Source organism: Symphalangus syndactylus, chromosome 8 (assembly GCF_028878055.3).
Source record: "Symphalangus syndactylus isolate Jambi chromosome 8, NHGRI_mSymSyn1-v2.1_pri, whole genome shotgun sequence".
Lineage (NCBI taxonomy): Eukaryota > Metazoa > Chordata > Mammalia > Primates > Hylobatidae > Symphalangus > Symphalangus syndactylus.
Genome location: NC_072430.2, coordinates 139,586,707 through 139,604,400, shown reverse-complemented (window position 1 = coordinate 139,604,400; position 17,694 = coordinate 139,586,707). Strand labels below are relative to the sequence as shown.

Here is a 17,694-nt window from a genome sequence, read left to right as displayed (position 1 = left end):
GCTAGACGTTTCTTTTAAAGAACATTTACAGCAATGCTCAGGGATGCCAGCATCAATCAGAGGCAGGGAGAAGATGTTTGGGATAAAGGGGAAGGAGAAGCTACTCAATTAGACAGACATAAATACAGTGCATATAATTTTTGTACATCAGGGTAGAGGATTACAGCTTTATCTGGGGGATAGAGGTTTAGTTCAAGAAACATTTACTTAGCACTGACTTTAGGCTGGGGCTGAGGATACAATGGTCAAAGTCAAGTTACTACTTTTCAGCCGTGCTCTAGGCAAGACAATTTCAACAGCTAAGAGAAAGCCAAGAGATGAAGATATTGATGATGATGGTGCTGTCACTGCAGCTGCCAAGCCCCAACGGAGCATGTGAGAGAGACTGAACATGGCCTAGGTTGGGGCAGATGTCCAGGAAGAAAATGACCTGCTGGTATTCACTTTGGTGTCCAAAAGATAGGTTTTCTCATGAACTCAATTTTATGGGGCCACTGGAGAAACCTGGAGACCCAGGGTTATTAAACTTTAGAACCACCTTCTAGATCAGGGGTTGGTAAAGCACGGCCCTGGGTCCAAATGGGGCTGTCTGCAAAAAAAACTGGTCTTGGCACATGACTATGGCTATTTAATGACTTACTTCTGTGGCTGCTTTCATGCAACGAGGCAGCAATGAATAGCTGTGGCAGAGATGGTATATGGCTTGCAAAACTTCAAATATTTCCTATCAGATCGTTTGGAGAAAAGGTTTGCTGACCCCTCCCCTAAGCCACCTTTTTTCTTCTCTAGTGGTTCTCAATACTTCATCTGTTTGCCACACTCTCTGCTCCCCTGGGTTTCTGTACCACCAAGCTCCCTACCACACTGTCACCGAATTTTATCAAATAAAAAGGAACATACCCTGTATTAAGAAGGGGTTTCACTAATAAGGAGAAACCAAAAAATAAGACAAGTGACTATGATTCCAGGGCTAAATCTATTACCATGATGAAGTTTAAAGAACTAAACTTTAATTATCTGAATGCTAAACTGGCAATCTTAGAAGCAGAAAAGTTCTTGGGTCCCAACTTGCAAACCCCAACGTTCTCCCTTAGCCACAGTCCTGTCCCCTAGAAGTTCACCTTTGACATCATTAAAGCTCGTCTCTGAAAACCCTTCGCTCAGGTCAATCAGGGTCCCCTCTGACTTGCAGCGAGGGAGGCCGTTGGAGTTGGCCGCTCGGATACGCTGAGCCGCCATCTCAAAACTCGCTTCCCGGGTAAAGCTGCTAAGGCTTCATATTTCTTCCTCCAGTTATCCCAGCAGACGCTGAAGCTTCTGCCTCAAGCAAACATGCTGCGTGGTGGCATCCACTTGGCAATATGCTTCTTCCTGAAAGTAGAGGAGAAAAAAAAAAGTCCCTTGAGCAAGCGAAACATGGGTTCAATGGTAATTTTATGGGAAGTGGGAATCCTCTTTCTTCCAGGCTGTTCCAATGAGGATAGACCCATTTCATCTTTCCTGGCCCAACAGAGCAGAGCAGCGCTTGCTCCTTGGCCTCTGTGCCCACTTTGTGCCTGTCTCATTGGCACCCTGGGCACACACAGCCCAAGCAGTGTTTTCTGGCTGGCTGTTTGCACCCGCTCTTCTTAGGGGCACAAGGGGGTTTGTGAGATGTGCTCCAGCACCTGGCCAGTCCATTCATTACAGTCAAAGAGGAGGACAGAGCAGGACTGTACGGTCCACGCTGCTAGCTGCAGGGCTGGGAAAAGGAAAAATCGGCCTCTGCTTGTTCAGAGTGGCTGATCCCAGCACAGGAGCAGTCATCATGGTGACTCGGCCCCGGGGAAGCAGCCATCAATGAGCACAGCTCAGCAGAGGCCCCAAGGGCGATGCTCCCTACCCATCTGCTCCTGAAATCCCCCTGCACCCCAAATAAACAATTCTAAACACAACACAGAGCGGCCATAAGGTATTCTCAATGCAACGTATGCAGATGAAACCAGGGCATATTTACTGAACCAGTTACTAAGCAGGAAAGATCTTTCTATGGAAGAGACCACAAGAATCACCCCTAAGGCCTCTGCTTTTTTTTTCTGGAAGGGCACACAGACAGGACTGAAGCATGTGGGGGGTTCTGGATATGAATGAGGTGACTGGCTCTGAGGCCCTTTACCAGGGCCCAGGGAGAAGGGACAGGAACAGCAGTGAGCCGATTTCAAAGCAGTGAATTTCATGTGCTCTCCAAGAGAAACTGGCAGACACTGTCATAGCTGGCCACAGTACCGAGAGCTCTGAGCAGGCAAATCTCACCCCTACATAACCGGGCACATATACAATGGTCTGAGGTCCCTTATTCCTCAATTCCTCTATCCAGAGACAGCTGAGAATGTAGCTTCTGACCCAGTGTGCTGCCTTTACCATGCAGAGACCCGGAGGCCCTGACACTACCCTTTGCAACGTTTCTGCAGCAGCCGGGTCGGAGCCCTGACCATCCCCACTCTTCCCCCAGGCTCCATGTGCAGTGAGCACGGCTTAGGGAGCCCCTGTGCAGTGAGCAGAGCCAGGCATGTGTCCACATGCTGCTATAGGGACAATCTTGTGTTCAATATTTAACCCTGCCGAGTCTCAGACACTGTCACCACTGCATCAGAAGCTGCGATCCCAGCTCCGAGTGACCGGCGGACAGTGGCTCAAGGGAGGCGTCCTTTCTACCTCAAGGCCTCGGAAGGCTGCATTCTGCACCTGAGCGCTGTCTTGAGAGAAGGCATGTGTTACGGATTGAACTGTGTTCCCCTGAACTCCTATGTTGAAGCTCTGCCCTCTACTGTGATGGCACTGGGAGGTGGGGCAGTGGGGAGTAGTTAAGAGTTAGAAGAGGTCATGAAGGTGGGGTCCCCATGATCAGATCAGCGCCTTTATTTGAGACACCAGAGAGCTTCCGTTCTCTCTCCCTCTACCACATGAGGACACATGAAGCCAGGAAGAGGGCCCTCCCCGGGAACAGAGTTGGCCAGAGCCTTGACTTTGGACTTCCGACCCCTGGAACTGTGAGAGATGAGCCTCCCTTGCTGGGTCACCGGGGCTGTGGTGCTTGAATGCAGCAGGCGGCAGGAGAGGAGGGCACGGCGGCCACCTCTCTGGGGAGGGGCAGAGCTGCCCTGCTAGGGGCCCTTCCTTTTAAAAACACCCACCTGAGCCCAGCCCCGCCATCTCTCCTGCCCAGCACAGTAAGGAGGGGCGGAGTGGCGGCCAGCACTCAGACATGCCAGTTATTCACAGGAAGGAATGAAGCTGTTCTCCCCAAACTGGGTGGTCACAGATGTTTCCATCTTTCCCTATGAAGTTACGACGGTCAGGTCTGCGTGCTCACTCCCTGTTCCCGGCCCCTGAGAACAGTGTGTCGGGGAGAACCCCGGATGCCCTGGACCTAGACTCCCCGGCTGGAAGTGACGGTGCTCAGGCCAGGAGGAGGCCTCCTTCCACCCCACACTCCACCCCTCTGCTGGGGTCTGGGACGCTGAGGCTCAGCACTGACGGCACAGCACCCTCGTCCCCTACCAGAAGCAGTGACCAAGTGGCTCTGTCTGCACAGCCTACATGCAGAGCTGGATGAAGGGGTCTTGCCGCTACGTGACAGACCACCCTACCACAGCCAGGCAGCCTGGCAGCCCCCAAATGCAAGTGCCACGTGTGCCAGCCCCCGGGCTGCTTGGAGGCCACTGCGGAGACCCCAGTGACGGCCACCTCCAGAGTAGCCTGACTTCAACAGGCTGAGTGAGGAGTAAAAATCCTTCCCATACAAAAATGCGGGATCATTTACTGAAGAGAATCGATGCAGAGAGAAAAGGAAGAGACCAATGAGTGGGTGAGGGGAGGAGCTTCAAGACAATCTCCAGCCCACAACCGGTACTTGCCATGTGGCCTTTCACGTGTGACGGTGACAGTTCCTGCCTGAGAGTCTCCATCTGACTGCACCCGAGGAGGAGGAAAAATCAGGGGGTGTCAGCTGTGAGGGCAACTGGAGCCCACCTGCCCATCCTGTCAGGGACTGGGGTGCCCCCACCCCCACCAGTCCAGAGCTACTCCGAGGACTGCGTCGGGTGAGAATCTGGGTCACAGTGGCCGAACAAAGACTCCTGTTAATCACCAATGTGTGCTCTTCCCGCTGGGCCCACGACTCTCCTGCGGAAGGGAAAGGGCTGCCTCAGCCACCTCGGCCATCCCGCCCCCTCATGACTATAGGATTGCTTGGTTTCCCATTCACGCCGGGAGGAATTATTTCACGGAGGGTTAACAAAAAGTCCATCTGGGCACAAGAGGGAGGCATTCCCAAAAGCTTCCCGGCATGTCCTGGCTCTGCAAAGCTATCAGCAGAGACGGGCATCAGGCACCTGGGGCTCCACGCAGGCTGCTCAGGGCATCACCAGGCCTGGTGGGGCCTAGGGCAGTAACAGGAACTGTTACCTGGAGAGCATGACTGGCCACCTAGTGGGGCCCAGAGAGCTGCCCACAGAATGTGAGATGCCAGTGAGTGTTCAGTGAGGAGGAGGAGGCCCAGAAGCCTGTGGAAGGCCTAAGAACAGGTGGGCACAGTGAAGACCTGGCTCCATGAGTGCGGAGGGGCTAGAGGGATGGAGGGGCTGTGGTGGAGCCTGCAGCGAAGGCGGTAGGCCAGGTAAGCAGGTGGAACGTGGTGGTGAAGGGTCAGTCTCACCCAGGAGACCCTGGGAAGCCACTGCAGCTTTCCGATTGAGGAAGACAACTCTGGCTGTAGAAAAGGGAACAATGGAAGCAGCAATGTCGTTTTCTTTGAAAACTACTGACATATGGCCTCCAGTGCCCTGGGAGCAGAAGAAAGAAGTCACAGCACTGCGTACATGCTTTCTGGAGATGCACCAGTGTTTGTGTTTATTATTGATGGCAGGGTATGGTCACTCCCCTGAATCAGTGATGAGACAAAAAGCTAAAGTGTTTGCAGTTCTAGAAAGAGATCTGCAGTCCTCTCCCCATAGAGGAAGCCATTCAAGGAAGATGAGTCAACAACTGTGGACTCTGCCACCCTCGCCCCTTTTCAGGCCGAGAGAAGCCAAGCAGGGAAGTCCTGCTCCCAGGGCCCAGAGGCCATCATGCTCCCACGGGCACCACTGAGCTCACTCACAGGCAGCCCTCCCCTCCATGCAGCAGGTGGAAGACGTGTGTCCTGTGGCCCTCAATGCTCTGTAAATCCCCACATTGACAGCTTCTTCCCCAGGGCCAGAGGGGAGGCCATCCTTGAGTGTAGCTGTAACACCCATCCAGACATTCAGGGGTGAGTGACAGAGGTGCCCACTGCCCGAACCCTTGGGGCCGTTTTTACAGTACAGAAAGAGGGCAGCTAGCCCTGGTGTGGACTGAGTGCAGGGGGCTCCCCACTCCCAAAACCTTCCCAAGCAGATGGAGTCAGACCGAGGGTTGCAAGGGAAGCTCTGCTCCTCCAGACACCACCGCATCTACAGGGGGCTGGCACGGGATGGAGAATGCAGCCAGCATCCCAGGGCTGCCCTGTGTGCTCCTCACTGGGATGCCAGCTCTGTCCTCTTTCCTACAGCAGAATCCTCTCCCCTCCCACCCCTCTTCCTCCTCCCAGCTCAGCCTGGTGTGGCCGCCCTCACTGGCCACCTCTGGGTGATAACCTCTCAATCTCCCCTGGATCACCCACTTCCCCTGATGGATTCTAACAGCATCTAACGAACAGACGTGGATGCTGATGGTTATGTGTCCTCCCCTTACAGCACAGGCTGCGCTCCAAGCTCCACCAGGCACCGTCCCACTGCGTCCTCAAGGGCCCTAGGCAGCAGGTACCAGACCTGGCTGCACTTTGCAGATTCCATGAAAACGGGCTTGGAGAGATCACTAAAGCAACCTGCCCAGGGTAATGCAGCCAAGACATGAGCCTGGCAAGACACTCTCTGCTCCCAGTCTCGCTAACTATTTCTTCCCATGCCCAGAGTTGCCCAGGCCTTTGCTGCCAGTGGCTGCTGGGCCCCTGGAGCTCCTCAGGCTCCTCACCATCCACCTCTGGTGAGCCCTTGATTTTCTCAAAGCCATGCGCTGCCCTGCTCGAACACCTCTGGACAGTGCTCACTGCTTTTAAAAAACATCAGTCTGCTCTCCCCTGGCCTGGGATGCAAAGCCCCCCACTACTCAGGCTCCGCCTGTACCTCCAGGGTTATGTATTGCCGATCTTAACCCTTCAATCAATCACCGGCCACATTTGCTGGAGATTGCTGTGTCTCCAGCCGGCCCAACACCGTCCACCTCTGCATTGTTCCTTCAACTGCTGCTTGGAGCAGCCAGGCCTCACCTAAGCTTCCAGGAAGCCCGTCTTCTCTCTCCTCATCTCTTAGCTCTACTGTTCCCCAGCCCTGCGAGGTCCTAGAGTGACTCACCAGTGCGTGGCCTGCGGAGCGCAAGTAGCCCAGAGCCCACGGCCCAGAGCCTCAGATCCGACTAGCCCATCCCAAGTGCCACACCCGTGAACTGGTCCTTGCTTTATTAGAAAAGGAGTATTGTAAAAGGCGCAATGCTGTGATTGACTTTATAATGAGCTCCCAAAGATTCATTATGCTATCTTTCCTAAAATTATGTACTTGCGTGAAAACGTGCACAATAAAACATTTTAAAATTAGAAAATATTAGGAAACAAACATTACCTACCTTTCCAGGCACATGCCATGAGAGAGAATGGTGTGTTCATGGGTGTGGCTATCTCCCCTTGGCTAGGAAAACTGCTAAGGAGCCACCAACTCAAATGCCCAGGCAGCCTGAGCCCCCTCAAAGCACAGGTGGACATGGCTGCGTTCCCATTCTTTTGACAAGTGGCTCCTGAACCTCAGACTCAGACACCCCCGTGCCCACCAAATGCTCCCTTCAGTACTACGGTGCATCTTGAATTTCCTGGATCCAAAGCCAACTCTGGAGCTTGCCCCAAACCCCTGCCCCAGCCTCACCCATCTCAGCCATGCACGGCAGCTCCATCCAACCATCCAAGAAGCCCAGCATCCCTCCCCGTCCTCCCTGCCCCGTCCTTCTCTCATGCACTCCTGGTGGCTCCACCTGCAGAACACAACCTCTGGCTGACCTCTCCCCAGCACCTCCACACCACCGTCATCTCTCGACGCAATTACAGTCATCAGCTCCTCTCCAGCAGGCCTGCCTGTGGCCTGGAGTCCACCCCTCAATTAGCAGCCGGAACATTTTGAAAAGTCAGTCAGACACCCTCCGGACTCTGTTTGAAACCCTCCAAAGGCTACTGGGCTCTCATCAGCAGCTTCTAGTGCCCTAGAAGCCCAACATCATCAGCCCCTGTCCCATTTCCTGCTGTTCTCTGCCTCCCTCCACTCGACTCTTCTGGTCTCCATGAAGTTCCCCAGGTACCAAGCCCCTCCCACCATGGGGCCTTTGCACATGCAGAGCCCTCAGCCCAGAAGGCCCCGGCCTAGACACGAGATGCTCTGGTCCCCTCACTTCATTCAGGTCTTTGCCCAAATGTCAGTGCAATGGGCCTTCACCCCATCCTCTTTCTCTGCCCTTCTTTATCACCACTAGACACACCATGCACAGACTTGTCCCTAGCCCAATTTCTCCATGAGAATCTGAGCATTCCCAGGACATAGGACCATCTGTTTGTCTTTTTCTGTTCCTGTCATGTGCATGGTCGGCTCTCAAACCCGAATGAATGAACGAATTCGGTTTCAACAAAGATGTTTCAGAGGTACCTTGGTAGGTATCTCTGGGGTAATCTTCAAAGGAGCCAAATGGCTGACGTGATAGGATTATGCTCAAGAGATTGAATTTAGGAATTCTACTCTATTCCTGAAACCCAAGCCACACATTCTCAAAACACCAACAGGTTCCCTCGGTGGGCACCTCAGGTCTACCTGGACAGCCCAACAAGCTTGACCACCGTCTACTCAGCAGGTCCCAGTGGTCACTTCTCCAGGACAGCCTGCAGTTGCAGGGCCCACCCTTGGCAGGGCAGCCACCACTGGACTCAAGAACCCCTAGAAGAGCAGGCTCCATCTCACCTCTTCACCTCCCAGCCGGGGTCAGGTCTAGGAAGACAGGAAGGTGCATTTGAGCTCATAACTGATATGTTTTTCCTTTTTCTGTGCAAAGGCTGATTCATCTAGAGAAAAAAGAGGCTGCTCTTGGCTCCTCCCCAGGAACCAAGAGGGCAGCCTCTGAACAGACGACATCACTGCATACAGAAGGAATCACTGACAGATTCCAGCGGCAAACTCAAGAACCCATACACATCCCCTCCGCTACGGCTGCCGTCACGCCACGCGCAGACTCCAGATCACAGAATATTCTCCCTGTGGCTTCTGCCAATGATCTGCTCCAAGGAAAAATTAGAGAACAAACCAATCCAGAAAAACCAACCTAACGAGAGCGTGTCTGGGGCGGAGAAGGTCTTACGGGAACCTCAGGCCGAGCGCACAGACTGTTCATGTTCTCCTCCGTTCTCCTGCGGCCACGAACCTGAACGCTGCAGAAGGAAAGCAGCCGGCCTGGAGGGGATCGAGGCATAAATACTGCCCTTGCTCCTCCCCTGCCAATTCCCTGTGTGCCTTGTTTAGGATGACTCATTCTCCATGTTTGATGATAATTTCTGGAGTATCATGTTGATTTCATCAGATTTCCTCTGGGTTAGAAAACAAAAAGCGTGAGATTCCACCTGCTCTCTGTAATTTCTGCCACCAGCTCTGTCGATGGAAACTCATCACATCTGTTCACCTCCCTCCCCAAGCAAGAGTGCATTCCAGAGGACCCTAAAACCCACAGACATTCCACCCCAGCAGGTCGGTCCTCCTGTTACTGACGGCCTGACACCCAGCATCCTGTGCTTTGGACCCCATCGCTATAGTGGAGAAGCCTTCGGGGCCTGGGGTGGGTGGGAGGGACATCTGGCTTTCACAGAGTCACTTGATGGGACCACAAGGAGACCACGGGGTTAACACCCCAGCTCCCTCTCTCACTCCAAAGGCAAAATCACGGAAATCTGCCTCCTAGTCCTGACCCGACTGGTCTGGGCAACAGCCCAAGTGGAGTCAACACGTGACTGGCATCCCTGCCAGGATGCTTCTGGGCGTGGCTTGGCAGGGAATGCAAGGCTCCGACTCAGGGTGAGGACCAGCCCAGGTGCAGTGAAATCCAAACCTTTCCCGCCACCTGAGCAGATGCCCCGCCTTGTTACAGAAGCCCGATCAGCAGAACCTTTCCTAATGCGCCCGGAGCACTGTCTATCATCATACCACCCTGAACGCGCCTGATCTCGCCTAATGCACCCAGGGCACAGGAGGAACACACCGCCCGGGGCTCGGGCGGGCTGCCTCTTCCTGGGGGAGAAAACAGCACAGCCCATCGGAAGGCATGGGCAGCCACGGACAAGACACGCCAGCTGATCAGACTCACTCACAGTGCCCCTCTGGGTGCATTTCCCTAAACAACTGAGTTCAGTTTAGGAGGTGGCAGCAGTTATTCAGAGCCAAGGCCATGCCACAGGGTGAAAGAATGAGGAACGAGGGCAGGACCACCCATTCCAGTCTGAGTTTGAGAAAGGTGGGCATATCCTGGGTGCCACATCTACCTGGGACTACGCACAGAGGTCACCTTAGTGAACATCTACTGAGTGCCAGGCTCTAGCAATGAGGCTCTGTGCTCAAAACTAGGGACAGAAATAAATGGAAGAGAGTTGGTTTTGAAGGAACGCATATTGGAGACAAACCAACAAAAGAATGGAAGACCTGGAGAGGAAAGAGCGCTAAGGTTCCCTGTGCCAGACACCGGGTTATAACTTGCACACATTCAAGGCTTAACTGTGGGTGCAAAGCTGGTGACTCAGACTCTGGAGATGCGGGGAAGACAAGGGTCATGAGTCGTCACTAGGTGCTCCCTTGCTTGCTCAGTTTTTATTGTAAAAAGTGAGATGGCTAGCGCGGCTGGAGTCACGATTCCAGATGTTTTCACCGGCCAGACTGAGAACATTTGAGGCTGGGGATCTCCCAGACAGATCAGGAAGGGGAGGGGAGGGCGTGCGAGTCCCTCTCCAAGGCCTGAGCTTCTTCGTACCTGGCCTCCTCCCTTTCCTGCCTCCTCTCTCCCCTGCTTCCTCTCTTCCTGGCCTCCCCCCGTCCCCTCGACATGATACCTGGCTGTGGGGTTGTTCTCAGCACAGTGCACAGATCCCAGAATCTCTTTGGGTTCAAAGCAACCATTACTTCAGACTCTTCAGAGGCCCCCACAGTCTGTGGGAGACATTCTAAGCTTTCCAGATTCTTCACACCTTCCTCCGTACATCCCATGTGCTCACCAAACACAGCTACTGTTTCTTCCAAAACATCTCCAGACCTCGTGCCTTTCTTCCCACCCACTTTCTTGAAGACCCAATAGGGCTCCCCGTTTCTATAACATCAAAACCTATCGATTGGAGAATGACCCCCTGAGACAGTGCCTTTTGCCTTTGCAAATGGAAGCCCACCTCTTTTCCTAGCTCTCCTGGACACATCGTCTCTAGGCATTTACTGCTTTTATCCCGAGCATCACACTGTTCATCATGCTTGTTATTTTTTCTTAGTTCCCTAACTACACTCGTTTCCTTGAAAGTGGGTGACTTGGCTGCTGTGTCTTTATAATTTTCCAGCATTGAGCCCAGTGCCCAGCCCAAGCTTGGATTGTCTCCCACAGACTGTGGGGGCCTCCGAAGCTTGGTGCTTGGTGTCATCTGTGGCACGGATGACTGTTGCGCTCAGACATTAATTCAGCATCACGTGCATTCAGGACCAGTAAATACACAACGGAAAGCAGGACCCAGACCTTCCCTCGACTGCTTATCATTAAGCTGGAAAGACACACACGTGAAACCAACACCACAGGAGAGGGGTGGGGGCCCCCACCATGTGTTCTGGGTGTGGATGGGACCGGAAGTCCGCCAACACCTTGGCTCGCGTCCCTAGCGTGCTCCTAGGTCAAAGCTCTTCACCTACATCTTCCTTCCCCGCCCTCGCCCTGCGCTGAGAATCACGAAGAGCTCACAGACACACCAGTGCGTACCTGTCAAGTGCTCATCAAGCCTGGGGTTTAGGCAGACATCTGTGGCAATGGGCTAATGTCAGCCCCCTTGAATCACATGGGAAGGCCGGCGCGCCCATGTCAGACGGCTGACAGCAGACAGGCTATGAAGCAGGACCCTGTGATCAGCCCAGACCAGAAATACTTCCAAGCTCTGGTCCCCAGCCAGTGACCAGAAAGAAAAAGTGCAACTGTCTCTGAAGACGTTTTAAGAGCAGCAAGCAGAGAGGCCCATTCATTTGACTGGGGCTGGCCAGAGCGTTGTACTCAGACTCCCGGCTCCCACCTGCCACTTAAGATCGTGAAGCTTCGGCACTGGAAGGATTTGTGCCCTCCAAACACTACTCACTGACTTACCATCTTCTTTTTTAAAAAATCAAATGTTATTAATACTTCTTTATCAATCAACCTGCTTTTTACAACTTGATAGATCTTTTCTAGTACACATTAACTCAAAGGAATGTTTTAAAGTGCATCTTAGGTGCCATTGTGAAAACTGCAGAGCAAGCCAGCCCCATACATCTTACAGATGAGAAAACTGAGGCCTTACTTTTATTGAAAGGGGCTTTCGGGCCGGGCGCGGTGGCTCAAGCCTGTAATCCTAGCACTTTGGGAGGCCGAGGTGGGCGGATCACGAGGCAGGAGTTCGAGACCATCCTGGCCAACATAGTGAAACCCTGTCTCTACTAAAAATACAAAAAAGTTAGCAGGGCGTGGTGGCGGGCGCCTGTAGTCCCAGCTACTCGGGAGGCTGAGGCAGGAGAATGGCGTGAACCCGGGAGGCGGAGCTTGCAGTGAGCCGAGATGGTGCCACTGCACTCCAGCCTGGGGGACAGAGCCAGACTCTGTCTCAAAAAAAAAAAAAAAAAAAAAAAAGAAAGGGGCTTTCCCTGATGAAAATGCTGGATCTGAACAGGCTGGAGAGGAGAAGGCGGCTTCTAGGGTTTAATACCGTTCCTGATTCTACCAGCAGTTCTCGTTAGTGACACACGCATGCCATGTCTGAGGCTCAAGGAATTTCATACCGTGAGGACGTGAGTGGAGCCCCAAGGCCAAAGCAGCCATGAGGATGCCACAGTCATTGCAAAAAGCCACAAGCAGAAAGCAAAGTCCACCCAGTGGATCTGCTGAAAAAGCGCCAACACACCCCAGGATGCCTGACCTGCCAACCCCATGCATGCAAACTGTGGATGGGCCCTCAGGGCATCGCTTAGGAGAGATGACTTTGCAAGGTGTCACTCCCTAGTTTATTGTTTTAGCCTCTGCTTCTCAGCCAGACCTTCAGCCACAAAGAAAGGGAGCAACTGCAGTTTTATCCACCAGTTTATCAAGAATCTGGCCTCTAAGCAATGAGTACAATTTGTGAATGAATGAATGAATTTCCTTACTGAAGAGCTCACATGTCCATGAATTACTAATCGAGATGCCTAGAGTAAAAAAGCAATGAAAAATCCATCCTTGACCAATATTTATTAAGAAAATGAGAGGGGACAGAATTCCTGTCTCTCCTCCCCTCCCACTGTCCCTCAATATACCCGTCCTTAGGAAATCAAAGATGTAGATAAAGTGTTTGGTGACGTGGAGATGGGAGCAACCTAGTTCCTCACACAGAGCTGGAAGGCACCATATCTCCAGAAACAGCTGTGCAGCCATTACAATTCTTCTCAGGCTATTTAATAGAATGGAAAATCCATACAACATAATATTTAAAAATTTAAATCCACAGATTGTATAATAAAATCTTCTTCTACTTTGTTTTCAAAAAAACACCTTTTATAGAAAAAGAAGAGTAAATTCCACATTGAATGCTGACTTTATCTCTAGGTGGCAAGTGTATGGAAAGCTCTTTTCCTCTTCGACATTTTCTTAATTTTCCTAAGATTTTTCTGTAATCAAAAATGCTTTTTATAAAATGAATTTCCGTTCTTTCCCCCCACCAACCCCGCCCCGAGATGGAGTCTCACTCTGTCGCCCAGGCTGGAGTGCAGTGATGCGATCTCGGCTCACTGCAACCTCCACCACCCGGGTTCAGGCAATTTCCTGCCTCAGCCTCCCAAGTAGCTGGGATTACAGGTCCCCACCACCACGTCCAGTTAATCTTTTGTATTTTTAGTAGAGACAGGGTTTCATCATGTTGGCCAGGCTGGTCTTGAACTCCTGACCTCAGGTGATCCACCCGCCTCAGCCTCTCAAAGTGCTGAGAGTACAGGTGTGAGCCACCACGCCCAGCCTGAATTCCCATTCTTATTCTGAAATATGAGGCCTTGATTCCAGCAGGTCTTTGCAACTTTGTAAGGCCACTTGCTATGAGCAAGTGAAAAGGAGGCCAGCTGAGCTGATTCTGGATGCTCTCAGATACTTGACTGAGCACCTCTAATTGTGTACTAATCCCGGTGGATCTAACTCCAGGATTCCCAATTCCAGCTCTGTGATTTGGGGAAAGTCATTTTGCCATTACATGAGAATAAAAGGTACACCTATTTCTCCTGGCCTTATTACTCCACTAAGTAGGAGACATGGGCTACTGGCTAGAAAGATGTGAGGAGGGACAAGGTCAAGGAGTGGGGCCCAACCAGACCCATCGGGCCCTAACTGCAACTCTGCAGAGGGGGCACCACCCTGACCCTGCTCCTCCCAGCAAGACTGCTACGTTTTTGCTAGTGTAAGTGGCACAGCAGTGATCATCTTTGTATCTAATCGTACTCAGCATTTTGGGTTATTTTCTTAGGACTGCTTTCAAGTAGAGTAGGAAGGGTTGCCAAAAGCAGTCCTGGAAGACCGTGACAATCCATCCTCTCGACAGCAGTGGGTGTCCAGTTCTCACCCCTAACCAGCAGGTCAAGAACCTTGCTCATCTGACAACGAGGGGATGGGCCGTCAAGGTCTCGATTCACCCACTTTCAACATTTCAATCCACCCTCCTTTCACCATTAGTCAGAAATAATTCAAGTATCAACTACTACTTTTTTTTTTTGGAGACAGAGTCTTGCTCTGTCACCCAGGCTGGAATGCAGTGGCACGATCTCGGCTCACTGTAGCCTCCACCTCCCTAGTAGCTGAGACCACAGGTGTGTGCCGCCACACCTGGCTAATTTTTGTATTTTATTAGAGATGGGTTTTCAGCATGTTGGCCAGGCTGGTCTCAAACCCCTGACCTCAAGTGATCTGCCCGCCTCGGCCTCCCAAAGTGCTGGGATCACAAGCGTGAGCCACTGCACCCGGCCAAGTAGCAACTACTTCTTATGTCCTACCTTGTGGATTATCATTTTGCACCCTCTGCTCAATTACATCCTAAAATCTCAGCAGGTCAGCTGCAAATATCTCCCCCACTCTGTGCTTGCTTGCACTAATCCATTTGGTAACTGGATAAAGTCTCAATTATGTAATCATATCAATCTTTCCTTTGTCATTTCCTCTTGATGCACAGAAAGGCCTCCCTTGATGACAAATTCAATAAACATTCACATCTATTTTCCTTTACTTAAAAAAAAAAAAAAAGGTTTGTGGACTGACATTAATGTACAAAGAATTTATTTTGCTTCTCGGGGAGGGATGTTACAAAATTAACTAGCAAACAGATGAGCAATTACTCCTGCATGAATTCCCGAACAATTTGTCCCCTTCTGACTCATGTGATGTCATCTTCATGCATTTTTAAATGTGTACAGACACTAGGGTCTGAATCGGGGCTGTTCTGTGTCATTAGTTTGCCTGTATTTATCACAATATCAACCTTTATTTAACCATGCTAGTTCTGCTGTGTTGGACTACATAGAAGGTCTGGCCTCTATGCACTATTCTATTTCAAAGTCCTATCAGTTATTTTTACCTTTTTTTTCTTCCAAATAAACTTTATTATTATCATTTTTTTTTTTTTTTTTGGAGACAAAGTCTCACTCTTTCACCCAGGCTAGAGCACAGTGGCATGATCTTGGCTCACTGCAACCTCTGCCTCCTAAGTTCAAGGGATTCTCCTGCCTCAGCCTCCTAACTGGGATTACAAGGCATGTGCCACCATGCCTGGCTAATATTTTTTGTATTTTTTTTTTTTTTTTTTTTTTAGTAGAGACAGGGTTTCACCATGCTGGCCAGGCTGGTCTCAAACTCCTGACCTCAAGTGATCCATATGCTTCAGCCTCCCAAAATGCTGGGATTACAGGAGTGAGCCACTATATCCGGCCCTCTTCCAAATAAACTTTAGAATAATTTAATAAAATGTCTCCCACCATCTAATTTCTGCAAAAACATATTCCCACTGGGATTTCCTGGGTACTGCCCTACAAGAAGTGACATCTTTATATTTTTCCATCTTTTCTTCCACAAATGTGGTTGGGTCCCCATTGATTTAGATATGAATCCCAGAGCAGTGTAAGGCAGAGACGGCCAAACTTTCCCTGTAAAGGGACAGAGAGTAAATTAAGATTTGTGGGGCCACATATTCTCCGTCACAAAGACTCAGCTCTGCCCTTGGGGTCCAAAAGAAGCTGTAGATGATACAAATAAATGAGTAGGATCATGTTCCAACAAAAATGTATTTGTAAAAAACAGGAGGCAGACTACAGTTTGCCCCTCCCTGGTGTCAAGATTATGAGGGTGGGACACTCTGCCTAGAGTCTGGCTGATGGACTTGGGGCCTTGGCACTACCAGTCGCCAGCTGGGAGCCTCAGGGCAAAAAGCCCTTGGCCTTGAAAGGAGTCCTTAACTGCAAAATGGAAACAATGAAAACACAATGAGATAATAGGTACGCAAAAAGCACTTCTTCTAGGGCTGATGTTAACTAAAGGCACTAAAAATAACTGTTGGGTAACACCAGCACTACCACTAACAACAGCTGTAGTAGTAACAGTAGTAGTCGGAAGAGGACTCAAAATGCTTTTTCTTTGCAGAAAACATTTTTAATACATTACGATATTTTAAATTTGCGTTTGGATGTTGTCATTGCCGTGAATGCCATCTCTTTTTCGGATTATATTTTCAGGAGATTATTGCTGCAAAAGAGAAGTCACTTATTTTTTCTTCTCTTTTTTTTCAGACAGGGTCTCGCTCTGTCGCCCAGGCTGGAGTGCAGTGGTGCAATTTCGGCTCACTGCAACCTCTGCCTCCTGGGTTCAAGCAATTCTCCTGCCTCAGCCTCCTGAGCAGACGGAATTACAGGCATGCGCCACCACGCCTGGCTAATTTTTGTATTTTTTGGCAGAGACACGGTTTCGCCATGCTGTCCAGGCTGGTCTTGAACTCCTGACCACAAGTGATCTGCTGCCTTGGCCTCCCAAAGTGCTGGGATTATAGGCATGAGTTACTGAACCTGGTCAAGAAGTCACTTATTTCTATATCTAGGCATTTTCAATATAGTAACTGAAATCTTGTTTTAAAGACCCATTCCTACAAACCTGCTTCAGGGCAAGCCAGAGTCTGCCCAGCTCAGTGGTGTCTGTTTCACTGCCTTTCCCGTTCTTTCTCTTACGTCGCAAAGAAGAATCTTCCTAGATTCAGTGGCTCTCCCTCGGGGGGGCCACAAGCTCCAGCTTGAGTTTCTTTCTCATAATATGATCAATAGTCAATTAAAATATCATTTACGACAGCATTTCCATATAGAACATGTAACTTGCTTTTCTTTCTCTATTTTAAAGATTCTTTTTTTTTTTTTTTTTAGAATCTTTAGAGTATAGTCTGGGAACTCTGGCCTCATATCTCTCATCTGAAAAGGAGGAATGGAATGTACCTCCTTCTAGATTGAGAAGGCAGCAGCAGCAGAAACAGTGGTGACCATAGAACTTACCCTTCCCTGGCCAGGCGTGGTGGCTCACACCTGCAATGCCAGCACTTTAGGAGGCTGAGGCGGGTGGATCAGCTGAGGTCAGGAGTTCGAGACCAGCCTGACCAACATGGGGAAACCCCGTCTCCACTAAAAATAAAAAATTAGCTGGGTGTGGTGGTGCACGCCTGTAATCCCAGCTACTCGGGAGGCTGAGGCAGGAGAATCGCTTGAGCCTAGGAGGCGGAGGTGGCAGTGAGCTGAGATTGCACCATTGCACTCTAACCTGGGCAACAAAATCGAAACTCCATCTTAAAAAAAAAAAAAAAAATTCACCCTTCCCACCGTCAAGCCCATCATCCTCACACAAGAGGCTTTCCCTGCATCTCTCCGTTTCTTCTACCGCCAGTCCAGCCCACTGTGTCCAGTCAGTGTGATCGCCAGTGTATTCCAGTCTGACCTCCTCTCTCTATTACCTGCTCCCGGCTGTGTGCACCATCACTTGCCTGAATGCCCTGCAGCGCCCTCCCACCGGGGCTCCCTGGTTCCACTCCCTCCACCCACCCACCAACAAAACCATTCTCCTTAGGGCACCCAGGGCTGTTTCAACAAATTAAGTCTCTCTAGGGGCATCTCGCTGCATTCAGAACAAAATTTCACCTCTTGACTAGGCCCCGAGGCCCCGCCTGACCTTGTCTCCTTCCTGGGGCACAACGGACTGTTCGTGTCCCAGGACCCTTGCACTGGCTGTACCCTCTGGCAGGCAAGCCTTGCTTCAGAACATTACTTGGCTGTAACTTTTGCCACCCAGATCTCAGGCCAATGCCACTGCTCCAGAAAGGTC

General features: G+C 50.9%; 1 protein-coding gene across 8 annotated transcripts in view; it reads right to left on the bottom strand.

Moving 5' to 3' along the window:
• The window catches only part of SH3BP4 (SH3 domain binding protein 4), a 104,336-nt gene that overhangs the window by 18,613 nt on the left and 68,029 nt on the right, over window positions 1–17,694 (bottom strand). For all 8 annotated transcript variants that reach the window (XM_055291052.1, XM_055291050.2, XM_055291054.2 and 5 more), the window contains one exon: window positions 1,122–1,371. In XM_055291052.1, coding sequence (XP_055147027.1) covers window positions 1,122–1,239 — 118 coding nt within the window. In that variant the 5' untranslated portion in view covers window positions 1,240–1,371. The remainder of the gene's footprint in view (window positions 1–1,121; window positions 1,372–17,694) is intronic.